Here is a 17,540-nt window from a genome sequence, read left to right as displayed (position 1 = left end):
ATATTATGATGAGTCTTTTTGCTTTGCAGGCATGTGGATATGTCAGATATGTCGGCCACGTAAAAAAGGAAGAAAACTTCTACATAAGAAGGCAGCACAGATTAAGCGGCGTTATGCTAACCCAATAGGACGTCCCAAAAACCGATTAAAGAACCAAAATGTGACGTAAGTTATTTTGAAGCTTATTGGTGGTGAGTACAGTGTAATAATGGGGACCTGTGCAGTTTTGCATTAGACATGTTTTCTCTTTTGTCAAATTGGTTGGGATAAGTGTCTCAATTAGTAAGTATTTTGGAAAGGATTATGGACAGTTCTGTTCAATTTTTTTTAATGGGTTTTGCTTTGCAAGAACGCACAAGGCCATTGTGTATTTTGCCTTTGATATGTTTGGTCTCTTAGTGCTTGAGCGTCTAGGAAGTCAGCATTGTTTTGGCTTTAGCCCTTCTTTATTTGTAGAAAACGCCTGTTTACAGACTGGAACCATTCAGTATAGACAGTTCTCAGAAAAGAGAAAATAGGTTTCTCTGCTGGTTTCAAGCAATCCAGTGTTCTGTTGAGAGGGATACATGTTTATATCAGAGAAGAAGGTCTATTATCATGTGCCTTCAGGTAGCTTGGATTCCCACTTGATCTAGAGTCAATGGTGAGCTTCCCAACTGCAAGTAAAGAAGTCTGAACATTCACTTTCCTCTAGCAGCTTTGAGTCCCTAATAGCTGTGTCTCCTGCACTGCAAACCTTTCTAGTCTCTCTCAGGCTAGACTGAAAGAAGAAAGTTCTTTAGGTAATGTGCTGCTGCCATTAGAGGAAACCTATTGCTCTCCTGCAGACACACAGTCTCACAAATGTTTGTCAATGCTCTCTTTGCAACCATGAAATCTGAATAGTGCCTGGATTGTTGCTTTTCCCAATTTAGGGCATGATCCATGGCAGTGTTGCTTTTGAATGGTTTAGATGCTTGTCAGTTTCACTCTAGAGTACAGTGCTGAAAAGACTAGGAAACTATCTGGAGGGTGAAACAATATATTTTAACATTCAGGCACCATGCTTTTATGGATCATATAAGATACTGCTCTTAAACTCTAGTTCTAGTATTTTGAAAAAATACTAAATTTGTTGGGATAAGTGTCTCAACCCACAATGGCTCTTGCATTTAATTCCTATTTATAATGCAAGATGCTTGAGAAATCTGCGAGGGCTGCATTGCTATGCATACTTAACCTGAGAGTAAGCCCCTTTAACACAGTTGGACTGGCTTCCAGGTAAACATGCATAGGATTGCACTTCTGGTATCTTAGTTGCCCGAGTAAAAATTTGAAATCATCAGCTAGTCAAAGCAACAGGCTAAGTGCGTGCTTGGTTACTGCCTTGCATAGAGTGTTTCTGACAAATTTCCTGACGGCCTCTATTTCCCCCCTTCCCCCCATTATTTCTTCAGATCGAAAGCTCCGTTCAGCAAAGTTCAGACGGGACCTGGTCGAGGTCGTAAGCGCAAGACTCCTCTATCCGACCAGTCAGCGTGCTCGTCAGAAGGGGGGTATCTGGAGCAAGTTGACGGCCTGGAATTCTGCAGAGATGCCAGCGCCACCTTGAAATTCAACAAGAAAACCAAAGGGCTTATTGATGGCCTTACCAAATTCTTCACCCCCTCCCCTGATGGGCGTAAAGCTCGAGGAGAAGTGGTGGACTACTCTCAGCAATATAGGATCAGGAGAAAGGACAATAGGAAATCAAGCACTTCAGACTGGCCCACAGGTAGCTAACAGTGGAGGTTATTAACTCTATACTCTCTGGATTTCAGACTTTTTCAGTTTGAGAACAGAGTCTAAAGAATCCTCAGCACTTTATTTAAAAACTGCTCATCAGAAATAATCAATTGGCTTATCTTTTGGAGCACCAGGACCAGGATTGATCATCTTGGTTTACTCCTGCGATTGTTCTAGTCAGTAGTACCCTGAAAAGCAATATTCTGGCTTATTGAAACCATTGAGTCTTTAGAAGGTGGGTGGGTGGGTGCAGTGGAAAGATTATGCCTCTCAGTTTGGGGCATTTCCACAGTCCAGGAGATTAGCCCTCCTGTCAAAGCCAAGAGGCATTGGCTGGTATGGGTAGATTACAAAAGAGGTATTGGATGCTCTTGGGGTGGAGAGAGAAGTGTACGTTTGTATGATGCATTTTCTTTTTTTTAATAGCTCTTCAAGAGAGCAGTGTACAAAATGAGACAACTTAGCCTAAGGTGATGGCATACCAGTAAACCCAAAACTTCCTATTGCAGTAAAACTGTGATTTCCCCTGTTAAGCTGGTTATTTGTCCATATAGGTTTGCAACCACCTTACTTGCTGAGCACGTTCTTGATAATTTATCAAGAGATTCTGACTGTCATTCTGTTTTTATTTTCAGACAATCAGGATGGCTGGGATGGAAAACAGGAAAATGAGGAATGGCTTCTTGGAGGCCCTGATATCATGGCTGAGAAAGATATGGAGTTGTTCAGAGACATTCAGGAGCAAGCACTGCAGGTAAAGCTGAATAAACTTGCATGAAAAAGTTACAGTTAGTAGAGTTTAGTACAGGGTTGTGTGAGTTGTCTAGCACATACTATTGTCATGATGAGAAGAATTGGGGTAGGCAGCCAGATGGGGTTTTCTGGGCATCAGCCAGCTAATGGAGGGAATAATGAGGAGTGATGCTGCCAAGAGGAAGAGAGCAAAGGTGAGCCAGCAGTTCTGAGGAGAACTTAGAAGATGTGATGGCACGGCCTAGAAGCATGGGGTTGAGGAGGGGGATGAATAATGCTCCAAGATTGTCTGAGCTTATGAGGTGTGCATGTTAAAGAAACAAATTAGCTTTGCTTGTTTCAAAATGGGTACAGAGTTCTCACTGTTACAGCTGTACTTGGTTATCTGTCTGCAATTCCGTGTTCCCATTTTTGTTGGGCACCACCTTCGTCGTCTTCATCTTCTCTGTGCATCATGCATATAGGCGCTGCACCTGTGTGATTCAGGAACTTTCTGTAGCTAAGGATTTTCAGCAGGAACCTGCCTCCATCATCCCAGTGTGCATGCCCAGTGGGCACGTTCCTGCCTATTCCCTCAGTTCTCTTTCGGTTGCTGCTTTGACTGCCTTGTTGGGAATCTTCACTGTCATTCTTTTGCCTTTGTTGAGGAAAAAGCCCGAGCTGAGTATATTTCTCTTCTTAGTTAGTTAGTTAATTAATTGTATTTGTTTCTGTCCTTAATATTTCTGTTTTTGCATTATATTTCCCTGGGTGTTCTCTGCAACAGCCTGAGGTCTTATGGCTCTCTGGGCCCTTTTTATAAATGTACTTGCTGTGGGACCAAACTTCCACCCACAGGTGGGCACTCACTCTCCTCTTGTGTGTTAGAGAAGAGCACAAAGTAGACATTTGCTGTTTTTGTCAGGGTTTCACGAAGCAGGCTTGCCAAAATCGTTCGGCCAAAGTCGGCCTTGTTTTGGGAGCAGGCACTGCAGGCAGTAGATTCTGATTCTAAGTTGACAGATCAGTGTCTATCCTCTATCTATTAGTCTCGAGAATTGGAGATCTCTTCTCTCCAAAGACCTGCCTGTGCGAGTATTTGTATCCCCTACTGAGAAGTCTCGCAACTGCCTCTGTGGTAGCACTGAGCCTGACACTTAGTGACTGGGGAGGCGGGGCAATCCACTCACTCTGGACCGTTGAAAATAGCCACACCCCCAAAACTGCCTAAAAAGGCTTATGTTAGAAAACCAGTGTCCTCACAGCTGCTGCTGAAGAAGAAGAAGAAGAATGCTTCAGCCCCACAGTCTACTGTCTTGCTTTTGCTACCAAACCCGACATCGAACACAGCACTCTTGGGATTAATACCACTGCTGCTACCTATGCTTGACTTGCTCATCCCAGTATTATAGAGATTGGTGATTGAGAATCAGAGGGAAATAACTCACTTGATTGCATCTCTGTTGGAGAGGATGTTATGGGCTGTCTCACCAGACCCACTCTCTTGGATCCCTCCTCATCTTTGGGCTCAACCTAGTAGGTTTCTCTCTCTCCTGACAGTCCCTGGAGTCTTGTAGGACCTCCCCAGACTCCTTTTATTCAGGATATTTCTACTTGGAGTGGAGGAGCTGGGGTTCTACATGGAGAGAATGTCCCCAGTACTGCTTCTGTTCTCTGTTGTACACTTGGGAACATTGTCCCCCTCCCAGAAGGGAGCCTCTACCACGCAGTATGTTCACAATGAACCCTCATGAGTATACAAGGGTATAGGGACTCTACCAGGTCTTTCAGCACTATCACAGTCTCCCTTGCCAGACATGCACTGCCACCACACGTCTGCTACTGTTTCCAGGCCTCCAACTGAATTACAGCCAAACTAGTCTCAATTACTGGTTCCAGATCAAGTGCCTGCTCTACTGGTCCCTCTTCCATTCTTGGTTCCAGCAGTCACATTACAGATGTCAATCTGGGCTCCGTCAATGGAGCCACGTCCTACCTCAGTCCCGGTATGGGTTGGCCTTCCTGCCACACAACCGATTATTTTACCAACTGTTCCAGTAGCCCCTGCAGCTTCTCCCACTAGACCGCTTGTGGGGGGGGTCTCTCCTTATTTAGCTGTGGAGGATTACCAATCTTACTTAGTGTCCCTCTCGTCTGTTGCCCTGTCTGTTTCATCTCCAGATGTGACAGTAAGCAGTCAAGACCCTCCCTCCTGTCAGAGGTTATACGACCTCTCACTGCGCAGGTGACCTGCATGGCCCATTCTTTGGATCTTCAAATTCTCCAGCCAGCAGCTCCTATGAAGATCTGGTCTTTGGTACAAGCTGAGGTCTCATTGCTGGTGGCCACACCCCTACACTTCTTCAGTCTGTTCAGCTTCCATGGAAGACACTGTTGTCAGTCCCTCCCACCTCAGAGACTTGAGCAAATGTACATACTTTTAGAATCTGATGCTGGTTTCCTGTTTCATCATGCCACCTTGTACTCTGTGATAGTAGATGCAGCCCAGGGAAAGTCCCAGAAAGTCCACACTTCACCTTTGGATAAGGAAGATAGAAGATTGGACGTTGTGGGACAGAGAATCTAATCCTTCCCTCTGCTTGGTTTGTGGGTAGCTAACCAAGTATGTACAGTATGTCACAGTACGAGCTTGTCCTCTGGGGGAGAGTAGGGACATTTTTAGATCACCTTCCAGAAGATAAGCGGGAACTGGCTCAAGTTTTCCAGGGGGAAATGATGCATCTGTCCCTGCAGTACCTGCCATCATATGGCAAACTATGGTTTGAAGGTGATGGTCAGCTCTATCATGCTCCCATCGACATGTGTGGCTGCAGTCAATGAGTCATTCTCAGGAAGTGAATAGAAGACTTGCTTTTTGATGGCAATTGCCTCATGATTGGGCCTTGGGCAACAAGCTTCCATGTACTATGCTAGGCTGTGGTCCTGGAATGCATCTTACAGGTAACCTTCTCAATTCCCTGGTGGGCAGCCCTTCAGATAACAGACCTTAAACAGAGGCATTTCGCAAGTTTCCTAGGCTGCTCCTTTTTTATAAGGGCCCATGTAAGGAGTTGCCGGTCTTGTTTCTTGGACTTTCTTCCTGGATCATGAATATAATTAGGTGGGCATACGAACTCACTGGGCTTCAGTTGTCAGATCCGATTTGAGCCCATACTTCTGTGGCATTCGCTCGGGGTGTTCCCCTCCTGCACTTGTTTAGCGCTGCTGCCTGGTCGTGCCCAATGACATTCATAACACACTACAGACTGGATGTCTGGGCTCGAGCTGATTCGTCCTTTTGTCAAACCATTCTCTCCTCTATTGTGCAACAGGGCACTGACCCTCCAACAGAAAGTCAGTTTGCTAGTTGCCCATATGTGTGATGCACAGAGCCCACAAAAGAGGAGGAAAGGTTGCTTACCTGTAACTGTGGTGCCTCAAGTAGTCATCTGCGCATTCCCGAATGCGCAGGTGACCATCCCTTCTTTGGTGCCGAGTGCTTTTGCTACCAAGGACTTGACACCCCTTGGTTCTGAAGCCGTGTTTGGTGGCCTTATGGGAACTGAGGGAATAGGTGGGAACACGCTCACTAGCATGCACGTTAGGATGGCGAGGGTGGGTTCCCACCAAAATTCCTTAGTTATAAAAAGTTCCCGAATGGGCCTCCAGGGAGGTGCAGTGCCCATATACGCAAATACATAGATGACCACTTGAAGAACCACAGTTAGAGGTAAGCAACCTGTCCTTTTTTGTGTAGTGGTTAGATTGTTGGTTCTCCCTTGGGACTCATGAGTAGAATCATAGAATCATAGAATCATAGAATCATAGAATAGTAGGGTTGGAAGGGGCCTACAAGGCCATCGAGTCCAACCCCCTGCTCAATGCAGGAATCCAAGTCAGAGCATCCCTGACAAATGGCTGTCCAGCCTCGTCTTAAAGGCCTCCAGTGTGGGAGAGCCCACCACCTCCCCAGGTAATTGGTTCCATTGCCGTATTGCTCTGACACTCAGGAAGTTTTTCCTGATGTTCAGCCGGAATCTGGCTTCCTGTAACTTGAGCCCATTATTCCGTGTCCTGCACTCTGGGATGATCAAGAAGAGATCCTGGCCTTCTTCTCTGTGACAACCTTTCAAGTACTTGAAGAGTGCTATCATATCTCCCCTCAGTCTTCTCTTCTCAAGGCTAAACATGCCCAGTTCTTTCAGTCTCTCTTCATAGGGCTTTGTTTCCAGTCCCCTGATCATCTTTGTTGCCCTCCTTTGAACCCTCTCCAGCTTGTCTGCATCCTTCTTAAAGTGTGGTGCCCAGAACTGGACACAGTACTCCAGATGAGGCCTAACCAGTGCTGAGTAGAGGGGAACTAGTACTTCCCGGGATTTGGAAGCGATGCTTCTATTAATGCAGCCCAAAATAGCATTTGCCTTTTTTGCAGCCACATCACATTGTTGGCTCATATTCAGCTTGTGATCGACGACAATTCCAAGATCCTTCTCGCTCGTAGTGTGGTTGAGCCACGTATCCCCCATCTTGTAACTGTGCATTTGGTTTCTTTTTCCTAGGTGCAGAACTTGGCATTTGTCCCTATTAAATGCCATTCTGTTGTTTTCTGCCCAGCACTCCAGTCTATCCAGATCACTTTGAATTTTGTTTCTGTCTTCCAAAGTATTAGCTATCCCTCCCAATTTTGTGTCATCTGCAAATTTGATCAGCATTCCCTGCACCTCCTCCTCCAAGTCATTAATAAAAATGTTGAAGAGCACTGGGCCCAGGACTGAGCCCTGCGGTACCCCGCTCGTTACCTCTCCCCAGCTTGAGAAGGTCCCATTGAGAAGCACTCTTTGAGTCCGATTCTGTAGCCAACTGTGGATCCACATGATCGTTGTTTCATCTAGCCCACTTCGAGCAAGTTTGCTCATCAGGATATCATGGGGCACTTTGTCGAAAGCTTTGCTGAAGTCGAGGTATATGATGTCTACAGCATTCCCACGGTCTACAAGGGAGGTGACTTGATCAAAAAATGAGATCAGATTTGTCTGGCAGGACTTGTTTTTGACAAATCCATGTTGGCTTCGAGTAATCACGGCATTGTTGTCAAGGTGCTTCCAGATGGATTGCTTTATGATCTGCTCCAGAATTTTCCCAGGGATTGATGTCAGACTGACTGGTCTGTAGTTCCCAGGTTCCTCCTTTTTACCCTTTTTGAAGATAGGGACAACGTTAGCCCTCCTCCAGTCATCTGGCACTTCCCCGGTCCTCCATGATTTCTCAAAGAGAATAGACAGCGGTTCTGAGAGTTCTTCTGCCAGTTCCTTTATTACTCTAGGATGCAGTTCATCTGGCCCTGGAGATTTGAACTCATTCAAAGTAATGAGGTGTTCCTTGACCATATGCCTGTCGATCTCAAGCTGCAATCCTGCCCCTTCAGCCTGTACTTCGCCTTTGCCAGGGGGGTCATAGACCCTCTTTTGGGAGAAGACTGAGCCAAAGTAGGAATTGAGCACCTCTGCCTTTTCTTTGTCATCTGTTATCATTTTGCCATCCTTATTTAATAGCTGAACCACCATTTCTTTCCTCTGCCTTTTACTATGCACGTAGCTGAAGAAAGCCTTTTTGTTGTTTTTAGCATCCCTCGCTAACCTCACCTCGTTCTCCGCTTTAGCCTTCCTGACGCCATCCCTGCAATTCTGTGCTACCTGCCTGTACTCTTCCTTTGTTACTTGGCCTTCTTTCCACTTCTTATATGTGTCCTTTTTTGTTTTCAGGTCATCCCTAAGCTTTTTGTGAAGCCACATTGGCTTCTTCTGTTGTCTTCCACCTTTTCTTCTTGTTGGAATTGTTTGTGATTGTGCCTTGAGAATTTCCTTTTTTAAAAGTTCCCACCCATCTTGGACTCCTTTTCTCGCTAGCATTGTTTGCCATGGGACCTTACTGATCATTGTTCTGAGTTTATTAAAATCAGCTTTCCTAAAATCCAGGGTACGCGTTTGAGTACACTCGGCTTTTGCTTCCCTTAGAACCAAGAACTCAAGTACAACATGGTCGCTTTCCCCCAGAGTTCCTGTAACTGCTACTTTATCCACTAAGTCATCTCTGTTGGTTAGGATCAAGTCAAGGATAGCCGATCCTCTAGTTCCTTCCTCTACTTTCTGTAGGAGGAAGTTATCCGCCACACAAGTCAGGAATTTCCTGGAGGGGCCATGTTTTGCAGAATTTGTCTCCCAACAAATATCGGGGAAATTGAAGTCCCCCATTACTACTACATCATGCTTCCTTAAAACATTGGCTATTTGCTTTTCAAAAGTTTCATCCTTGGCTTCTCCTTGATTGGGTGGCCGGTAGTAGACTCCGACCACCAGGTTCCTTTTATTCTTTGCTCCATTTATTTCAACCCAGATGCTCTCGATGGGGCTACCAAGCTCCTCCTCCTGTATTTCTGTGCAGAGATATGTATTTTTCACATACAGTGCAACCCCGCCTCCCTTTCTGTTCCTCCTGTTCTTTTTGAACAAGTTATATCCTTCAATTGCTGTATTCCAGTCATGAGAGTCATCCCACCAAGTCTCAGTTATACCTATCAAGTCATAATTTCCCTCCTGTATTAAGAGTTCAAGTTCATTCTGTTTGTTTCCCATACTCTGGGCATTAGTATATAGACATCGAAGACCATGTGCTTCATAGTCTGGCTTTCTTCCTACCTGTGTCTGAAGACTATTATTGGGCGCTATCAGCGCTGTTCTCTCCATTGCAGTGCATGCGCCTACGTCCATTGTTACCCCCAACATTACATCTCCCTTCCCCGTAGGATTCAGTTTAAAGCCCTCCTGATGAAGTTCTTCATGCTGTGTCCAAACACATTCTTCCCAGCCTTTGTGAGGTGCAACCCATCCCTAGCCAACAGCCCATCTTCCAGGAAGTATAGCCCGTGGTCCCAGAATCCAAATCTCTCTCGTCGGCACCACCTTCGTAGCCAGTCATTCACCCGGAGTATTTTTCGTTCCCTTTCTATCCCTCTTCTAACTACTGGAAGGATGGATGAGAAAACTATCTGGGCCCCAAAGTTCTTGAGTTTCCTTCCCAAAGCTTCAAAGTCTGACGTGATCTCTTCGTAGCTCCGCTTGGCGGTATCATTTGTTCCCACATGGATGAGAAGAAAGGGATACCTGTCAGTGGGCTTTATGAGTGCAGGCAACCTTTCAGTCACGTCTCTAATCTGTCCTCCCGGGAGACAACATACCTGGCGAGTCCACGGGTCTTCGCGACATACTTGGGTCTCGATCCCACGCAGCAAGGAGTCTCCCACTACTACCACTCTTCTCTTCTTCTTCTTGTAGGCCTGGGTTTCATCGCCTCTGTTTGACTGACCTTTAGCCTCTTGCTCACTCTCATGCAGGTTCCCCTGTGATTCTTCCTCTGCAGGCTGTCCTCCAGTCTCATCTGCAAGTACCTGGAATCGGTTCCACAGCTCCACCGCTTCCACTGGTGCAGAGTGGCGTCTAGTTCTTCTTCTCCTAACTGTCACCGTTTTCCAAGGAGTATCCTCTACTCCATTTTTCTTCTCCTCAGCATTTCCCACTTCTGCCTCATCTTGCTGTTGCTCTTCAAGCTTCTGGTCTGCCCTTTGCTGCTGTAGTTCCCCCATTCTGTCCAAGAACTCTTCGTGTTCTCTTATTCCCCGGAGGGTTGACAGTCGCCGCTCCAGTCCACTTACTTTTTCCTCCAGCAGCGTGATCAACTTGCACTTGTTGCAGGTGTAGGCCATGTTGTTCTCAGGCAAGAAAACAAACATTGCACACACCTTGCAGGTCACCACCACTGGAGAGTCTTGTCCTTCCATAGCCCCTTTTCCCTTTTTGTGTCTAGCTTTGTGATTGTTCTAGACTAGCCTGTGCCTGCTCCTCTACTCAGTAGAGGTTAAAAGCAGAGTCCCACTGGTGTGGAAGTGTGTGTTACAAGACAAATAAATGGGAAAAAGTTAGTTAAAAAAAAAAAATGTTAGGGGCCTCCCCCTTGACCTCCCCTGCCGAACTCCCCTGGCCAACTCCTGTTTGCTCCCCCTGTTCACTCGCTCTGTTCGCTCGCTCTCTGGGAGCTTGCCTGCTTCTGTAGTCCCTGGACCAGCTGGAGCAGCTTGCTCTGCTCTGCTCTGCTCAGCTGGGAGGCGGGAAACAGACTGAAGCTTCCCGCCCAGTCAGCTGCTGGGAGTACTCAGGCCACACCCCTCCAATTCAGTTGGAGCTCTCAGAAGCTCCTGGTGAGCTCACAGCCAGTCAGAAGGATAAAGGGCAGCGCCCTGGGCTTCCTGCAACCCACTTACCTCTTAGCCTCTGTCTCCTTTGTCTCCTTTGTCTCTTCAACCACTGCAACTCCCCTGGCCAACTCCTGTTTGCTCCCCCTGTTCGCTCGCTCTGTTCGCTCGCTCTCTGGGAGCTTGCCTGCTTCTGTAGTCCCTGGACCAGCTGGAGCAGCTTGCTCTGCTCTGCTCTGCTCAGCTGGGAGGCGGGAAACAGACTGAAGCTTCCCGCCCAGTCAGCTGCTGGGAGTACTCAGGCCACACCCCTCCAATTCAGTTGGAGCTCTCAGAAGCTCCTGGTGAGCTCACAGCCAGTCAGAAGGATAAAGGGCAGCGCCCTGGGCTTCCTGCAACCCACTTACCTCTTAGCCTCTGTCTCCTTTGTCTCCTTTGTCTCTTCAACCACTGCAACTCCCCTGGCCAACTCCTGTTTGCTCCCCCTGTTCGCTCGCTCTGTTCGCTCGCTCTCTGGGAGCTTGCCTGCTTCTGTAGTCCCTGGACCAGCTGGAGCAGCTTGCTCTGCTCTGCTCTGCTCAGCTGGGAGGCGGGAAACAGACTGAAGCTTCCCGCCCAGTCAGCTGCTGGGAGTACTCAGGCCACACCCCTCCAATTCAGTTGGAGCTCTCAGAAGCTCCTGGTGAGCTCACAGCCAGTCAGAAGGATAAAGGGCAGCGCCCTGGGCTTCCTGCAACCCACTTACCTCTTAGCCTCTGTCTCCTTTGTCTCCTTTGTCTCTTCAACCACTGCAACTCCCCTGGCCAACTCCTGTTTGCTCCCCCTGTTCGCTCGCTCTGTTCGCTCGCTCTCTGGGAGCTTGCCTGCTTCTGTAGTCCCTGGACCAGCTGGAGCAGCTTGCTCTGCTCTGCTCTGCTCAGCTGGGAGGCGGGAAACAGACTGAAGCTTCCCGCCCAGTCAGCTGCTGGGAGTACTCAGGCCACACCCCTCCAATTCAGTTGGAGCTCTCAGAAGCTCCTGGTGAGCTCACAGCCAGTCAGAAGGATAAAGGGCAGCGCCCTGGGCTTCCTGCAACCCACTTACCTCTTAGCCTCTGTCTCCTTTGTCTCCTTTGTCTCTTCAACCACTGCAACTCCACTGCAACTCACTGCAACTTAAGAGTTTGCTTGCTACTCTTTCTGTATATAGGACACCAGCTCAGTGCAGAAGCATGGCATTCTGTAGAATGGTTGTTCACATCTGCCCATATGTCAGGTATCCTTCCTTGCATTGGTGCATGTTGGAAAGCTGTGAGGGAGGGGAAGGGCTGCAGTTGTGGGCAGGTTTCTGTGATCCTTCAGCTGGATGAACATCAAGAGGAAAAACAGCAAAGCTTAAACTTGAGTGAACTGGGCAAAAGGTTTTGCCGATTTCTGTAACAGATTACTGGTCAGACAGCTGCAAGCTGAAATACTTACCTCTGATCAACATAGAATGATTTCAGACATTTGAAAAAAGTTGTTTATTGCCTATGGCAAGGTGGAAAACATGGAGTATTTGCTTGGGGACTAATGAGCAGCTGCACACCTCCTGTAAGCTCTGAGAAAGGTTAGGTCTATCATTTGGGGCTGATACTGTGTGTGACTTTGCAAATGCTTCATCTAATTGGTTTGTTTTGGCAAGGATTGGGTTAAATTCAGCTGAGTTGCTGACGCAGTCCGTATCCAGGTAGAGCAAAAGGCCACACCTGAGCGAATGGGAATGCACCGAGCAAAGGTGCAAGAATGGCTGGCTGAGTTGGTGGGGAGAGACTGAGTCTGCGAGAGAGAGCAGTCTAGGACAGTGTGCAGTCGGTGTGGAAATTGGCCATCTGTTTTGATGGGACTTTGGGCTGTTGTGATGTGCAAGCAGTTGTACTGGAACTGGGATTCCACGTTTATCTCGGGGATTCATTTGGAGGAGAGTTTGGCCATCGGGAAGGCACAAACACACCAGGCATTGCCACAGGTGCAGTCTGCATTCTACCTCTTTGAAGCATCTCTGTGTAAGCTGGGGTGGTTCTACTGGCAACAGACTATGTGAGCTGACTAACTGCAACACTGTCTGTCTTGGCTGGGATTAGGGATTCTATTCTGGGATTTTTGAATCATTGATTTTCATAGATATGCTGTGCCCTCCATTCCTTTTATGAAACAGTGTTTTGGTAAATTTGCTTCTGCCAGTTGGTAAAATTCTTATACTGTGTAATTCCTCTTCTGGGCAATAGGACTTTTATTACCATTATGCTTAAGCAACCAACTACAAGGCAGTTTCTAGCATCACACTTGTTTTTTTTAATTTGGCTATTGTGTGCTTTTTCCTCTTTTGACAGAGGCTATCTTAAATCTTAGGGAAAGGTAAATTGGATGCTTCGTCTTGCATTGTTCCCCTTAGGAAAATCCAACCAATCCCCCAGGCTTTTTTTTCCTTTAAAAAAAGAGAGAGAGAGAGCCCTGGGAACCAATCAGTGAACTGTGGAAAAGTAGTGGTGTTTGGAGTAGTTGAACTTGATATTGTGTACGATACTAAATTATGACTGAGGGCTTTTGTTTTGTGTGTGTTCCTGTGAAAGGGTACAGCAGGGTGTATTTTGGTGCGAAGGCAGCTCAAGGAAAGGTTTTGCACAGATGGCTGCTAACCATATTGGCGCTTTGAGACGATTAACATGAGAGGTGGCAAAATTAAGTGCCTACAAATTCTGAGGGGAAAATGGCTCTGTCTTTATGCTAGTATAAGAACATAAAAATTGCCTTGCTGGATCGCATCAGAGGTTCATCTCATCTACTGCAGCATCCCCTCCTCCAACCCTGGCCAGCCAGAAATCTCTAGCAAGCTCATGAGCATGATATGATGGAGGTAGCCATTTCCTGTTTTGTCCCCAATATGGCGGTAAGAGACTTGCCTTAAACATTGAAGCTCTACTTAGCTATCATGGCCAAAAGCCATTGATAACAGCTATTTTTATTTTGTTTGTTAGTTACATTTATATGCTGCCTTTCCTCCAAGGAACCCAAGGCAGTATACATGACCTTCTTCCTCTTTTTTTATCCTCACAGCAATCCTGTGAGGTAGATTAGGCTGAGTGTCAGTGACTGGCCCAAAGTCACCCAGTGAGCTTCATGTTCGAGTGGGGACTAGAACCTGGATCTCCCAAATCCCATTCTGACACTGTAACTACTACACCACAAACAGCTATGCTCTTAATCCTTAAAAAAAACCCATAGTTTTCTCTTGTGATAGTGAATTCCAAAGCTGAATGACACATAGCATTAAAAAGTAAATACTGTCTCAAGACCCAAGCTGTTGACCAGTTCCTTCTTATTGCTTTCATATTCTGAAACTAATTTAGAAATGCACTTTTAAGTGTCTTCACCAGCTACAGGGGATATTCTCCTGTGTTACCCTCTGCTTGAGGGTGTGTTAGCTCTATTCATTTGACATTTGACACCATTTATTTGAAAGGGTTAACTGCTCTGTTCTGAAGACTCAGGGGCTCAGTTCAGATGAAACAATTTCAGTCTAATAAACTATGGTTTATTAGACCAAAAATTAGCATCGTGTTGCCCTCTCTTGTGATCCATATTGAAAGACATCCAGGGTCTTTAAAAACCAGTTTCCTGTTGTATATAAACTGAGAAACAGTGGTTTAATCTTGGTTTACACACCAGGATATGAAATTAGGATCTGGGAAAAGAGGGCGCACATGGGCAACAATGCCTGTTCTCTGTCAAATAAACCATGGTTTCATGGAGATTTTATGAGATTTAGGAAAACAAAGGGGGCACCTAGTGGAGCACACTCTTGGAGATTTGCAAAGTGATAGCATCTACTATTATAAGTATTTCTAAACATTAAGCTCACACATTACCAAACCATTAGTCGGGGTGTGAATAGCAAACACTGTGCTCACGCACTCTTTTTCCTCCCCCCGCCCACCCCCCCCGTTACAATGGAATGGGTTAGTTTTCCTGTTACATCTAAACCAGCAAGCTAGGGCTTCTGCTTGCTGTCTAAATTAGGCTTGAAAACTCCGCTTTGAGGTTGGTTGAGGCCTGGTTTGGAAGGCAAGTACAAACCATAGTTGCTGAATTGGGACATAATGATAAACCATGGCTTGTGCTAAAGAGGAAATAACTCACTGAATTAGAGTGAGAGGAGGGGGCAGGAAGGAGTACGTGAGCGTGAGGATTATTCTCATAATGCCAAACAATGGTTTGGCATTATACTATAGCTCAGTACAGTGTGTGAGTGTGTGTGTGTGAGAGAGAGAGTGAGCGAGAGAGAGAGAGAGAGAGTCATCCCTCTTCTTGTATCTGAACACTAGGAAGTGCTCCCATACCTTTCAGAAAAGCCAAATAGAGACGAAAGGAAGAAACAAGAAATGGCTTTAAGCAGGGCTTTCTGTCCTGGTTCAGCTGAATTAATTGGTCCCTACTGAGGCACCATCTGCACTAGCTTCCTAGCACTGAAGAAATGTGAGCATGTTCAAAGGGAGGGAAGGCAAGAGCTGGATCTTCCAATATTGGCTAAAATGCTTTTAGCAGTTGTTTAGAACTGGATGTCTGAAAACTTCCTGGGATTAGAAACGCTTCTGGCACTAAATACAGCATTGGAAGCTGAATGGGAACACACACTACAGAACCACCTTGAAGTCCACTTTTTAAAGTCAAACACCTTAAAAATAATCACCTCTAGCAAATTAGTAAAGTGAAGTCTGATTGGGATAACATTTTCCCAACATACCTGCTTTTATACTGTTCTTGCTTTTTTATGGATCTGTGCAGAGGAGGAAATTTGTGTTAATCCAAAGCTGTTGCATCTTCATTGGAATCCTGGATTTGTTAAGTGGGATTTTGTTTAACTTTGAGAAATATTTCTTTCTTTTACAGAAAGTAGGGGTGACAGGAGCCCCTGACCCACAAGTCCGCTGTCCATCAGTCATCGAGTTTGGGAAATATGAAATCCACACCTGGTATTCTTCTCCATACCCACAAGAGTATTCCAGGTACAACACTCACATCTTCTTTGCTGTGCACCTTATGCCATGCCCCTGAATGTTTAGCAAGCAGCCTGACAAGCTCATATTTTAAATACGAGCCCTTCCTTAAAATTGGGGCTGCGTGTCCTCTGTGAAAAACAAATAATTGACCAGGATAAAATTATGCAGAGTAAGTAAATAATATGTATTTGCTTATTTTACATAAGTGTGTTTCCAAGGTTAAAGCTTTCAAAGGATTCTGAACATTTTTTAGCAAGGACTGTGAAATGAAAAGATGGAAAGAGCAAAAAGCATAGGAATTTGAGTGTGGTGGCTGGTGTGCAAAAAATAGTAGCAAGGGTTGGCACCAGTTTTTGGAACTATGCCCAATCCCCCTTGGCCCCCTTCTACTGCTGATTTTCTGTTTGAGTGTTCAAAAGTCATTGCCCACATATACAGAACCTTTGCAATAGTGAGTTAGAAATTTACTTTAAAAAGATAACACAAAAACATAGAAGTTCCAGCCTGTCAAATTCTGCTGGGTTCCTCTTGTTCACCTGATAATTTTGACATGCAGCATAGGTACAGTTCTGTGTATAACCAGTGAAAGACAACATTTAGAGATACTTGGTACATTAGTACAAGGGAACCTAAAGTCCAGCTTTGCAGCTTCATTTCCATTGATGCAGCCTTAGCTATACTATAGGCTGGAAGTGATCCCAAGAGGTTTTCCTCTTAGGTCTCCTGCCTCGATAATAGAATCCAACCCAATACATGCCCTCTTACACCTCTTTCATTTTGATACTGCTTCACGCGTACCCAGTTTTAATGTGAAAGATCTTTTGTGATTTGCCATAGAAGAGAGAACTATAGCAATTGTCTCATTTAGGAAACTTGCAACGCTGCTATGCCTTTTGTGTCTGAGGAAATTTAAACACGTTTTATCTTGTAGGCTGCCTAAGCTGTACATTTGTGAATTCTGTCTCAAGTATATGAAAAGCAGAACTATCCTCCAGCAGCACATGAAAAAATGTGGTTGGTTTCATCCCCCAGCCAATGAAATTTACAGGAAGAGCAATGTTTCAGTCTTTGAGGTAAATTTTCAAAGGTTTTTAGCTGCTGTTGAACTGTCTGCCCTGATGGAACTAAAAATCTGGGACATGATCCACTGTGAGCTTTCCAGAACAAACTCTGTTGCATGAATAAGAACTGGCTCAAGAGCACACACAGATGCCACTGGAATGGGCACTGGTCATGTTGTGTTTGGAATCCTGTCTGTGTGGGGTGGGGTGGGGGTGGGAGTGGGACAGGGCTAGAAGCACCTTGGGCAGGGCAACAATTTGGAATGGAGAAGTGGTGGGCAGGGAAAGGGTTAAGCATGCACGCACAAGTGCACACTTCCTCTGTTCCAAACGGCCCTCTTCCAAAGTGGTTTTTTAAAGTACGTATCTAAAATGTCAGGGTTCCGTTACATGCAGTTGTGTGTAACATTTTAGGGGCCCCCTCGGTCCTTTCAGTAAAGGTGATAGGTTCTTGGCCATCTGTTTGCATGCATTTTATTTATATTGCATTAAAAGAGTTCTAAACTGCCTTTCAGCACATAAAGCCCTCACAAGGTGGTATAGAACAGTAGGCTTAGGAGCATTGGCCACCTTGGACTTCTATCATCCATACGGTGCTGAGGATCAGAGTGGCCACTTTCCCAAACTACAGGCTTTCTCTGTTCTTTCATTCATGAAGTTACAGGCTATTCAACAGATTCTGTCTTTGTTGTTTGGTATAATTCTACTTGGCTCAATTGGG

At 45.8% G+C, this 17,540-nt stretch overlaps 1 protein-coding gene across 1 annotated transcript in view; it reads left to right on the top strand.

Moving 5' to 3' along the window:
• KAT6A (lysine acetyltransferase 6A) overlaps positions 1–17,540 on the top strand; it is a 71,885-nt gene that overhangs the window by 33,353 nt on the left and 20,992 nt on the right. The window contains exons 6-10 of the mRNA XM_084804077.1: positions 30–165; positions 1,437–1,753; positions 2,400–2,518; positions 15,649–15,764; positions 16,690–16,831. Coding sequence (XP_084660203.1) covers positions 30–165; positions 1,437–1,753; positions 2,400–2,518; positions 15,649–15,764; positions 16,690–16,831 — 830 coding nt within the window. The remainder of the gene's footprint in view (positions 1–29; positions 166–1,436; positions 1,754–2,399; positions 2,519–15,648; positions 15,765–16,689; positions 16,832–17,540) is intronic.

Source organism: Heloderma suspectum, chromosome 6 (assembly GCF_057233095.1).
Source record: "Heloderma suspectum isolate Gila_16-S chromosome 6, 16-S_ref, whole genome shotgun sequence".
NCBI lineage: Eukaryota > Metazoa > Chordata > Lepidosauria > Squamata > Helodermatidae > Heloderma > Heloderma suspectum.
The sequence above is the reverse complement of the archived record's forward strand: the minus strand, read 5'-3'. Positions and strand labels throughout refer to the sequence as shown.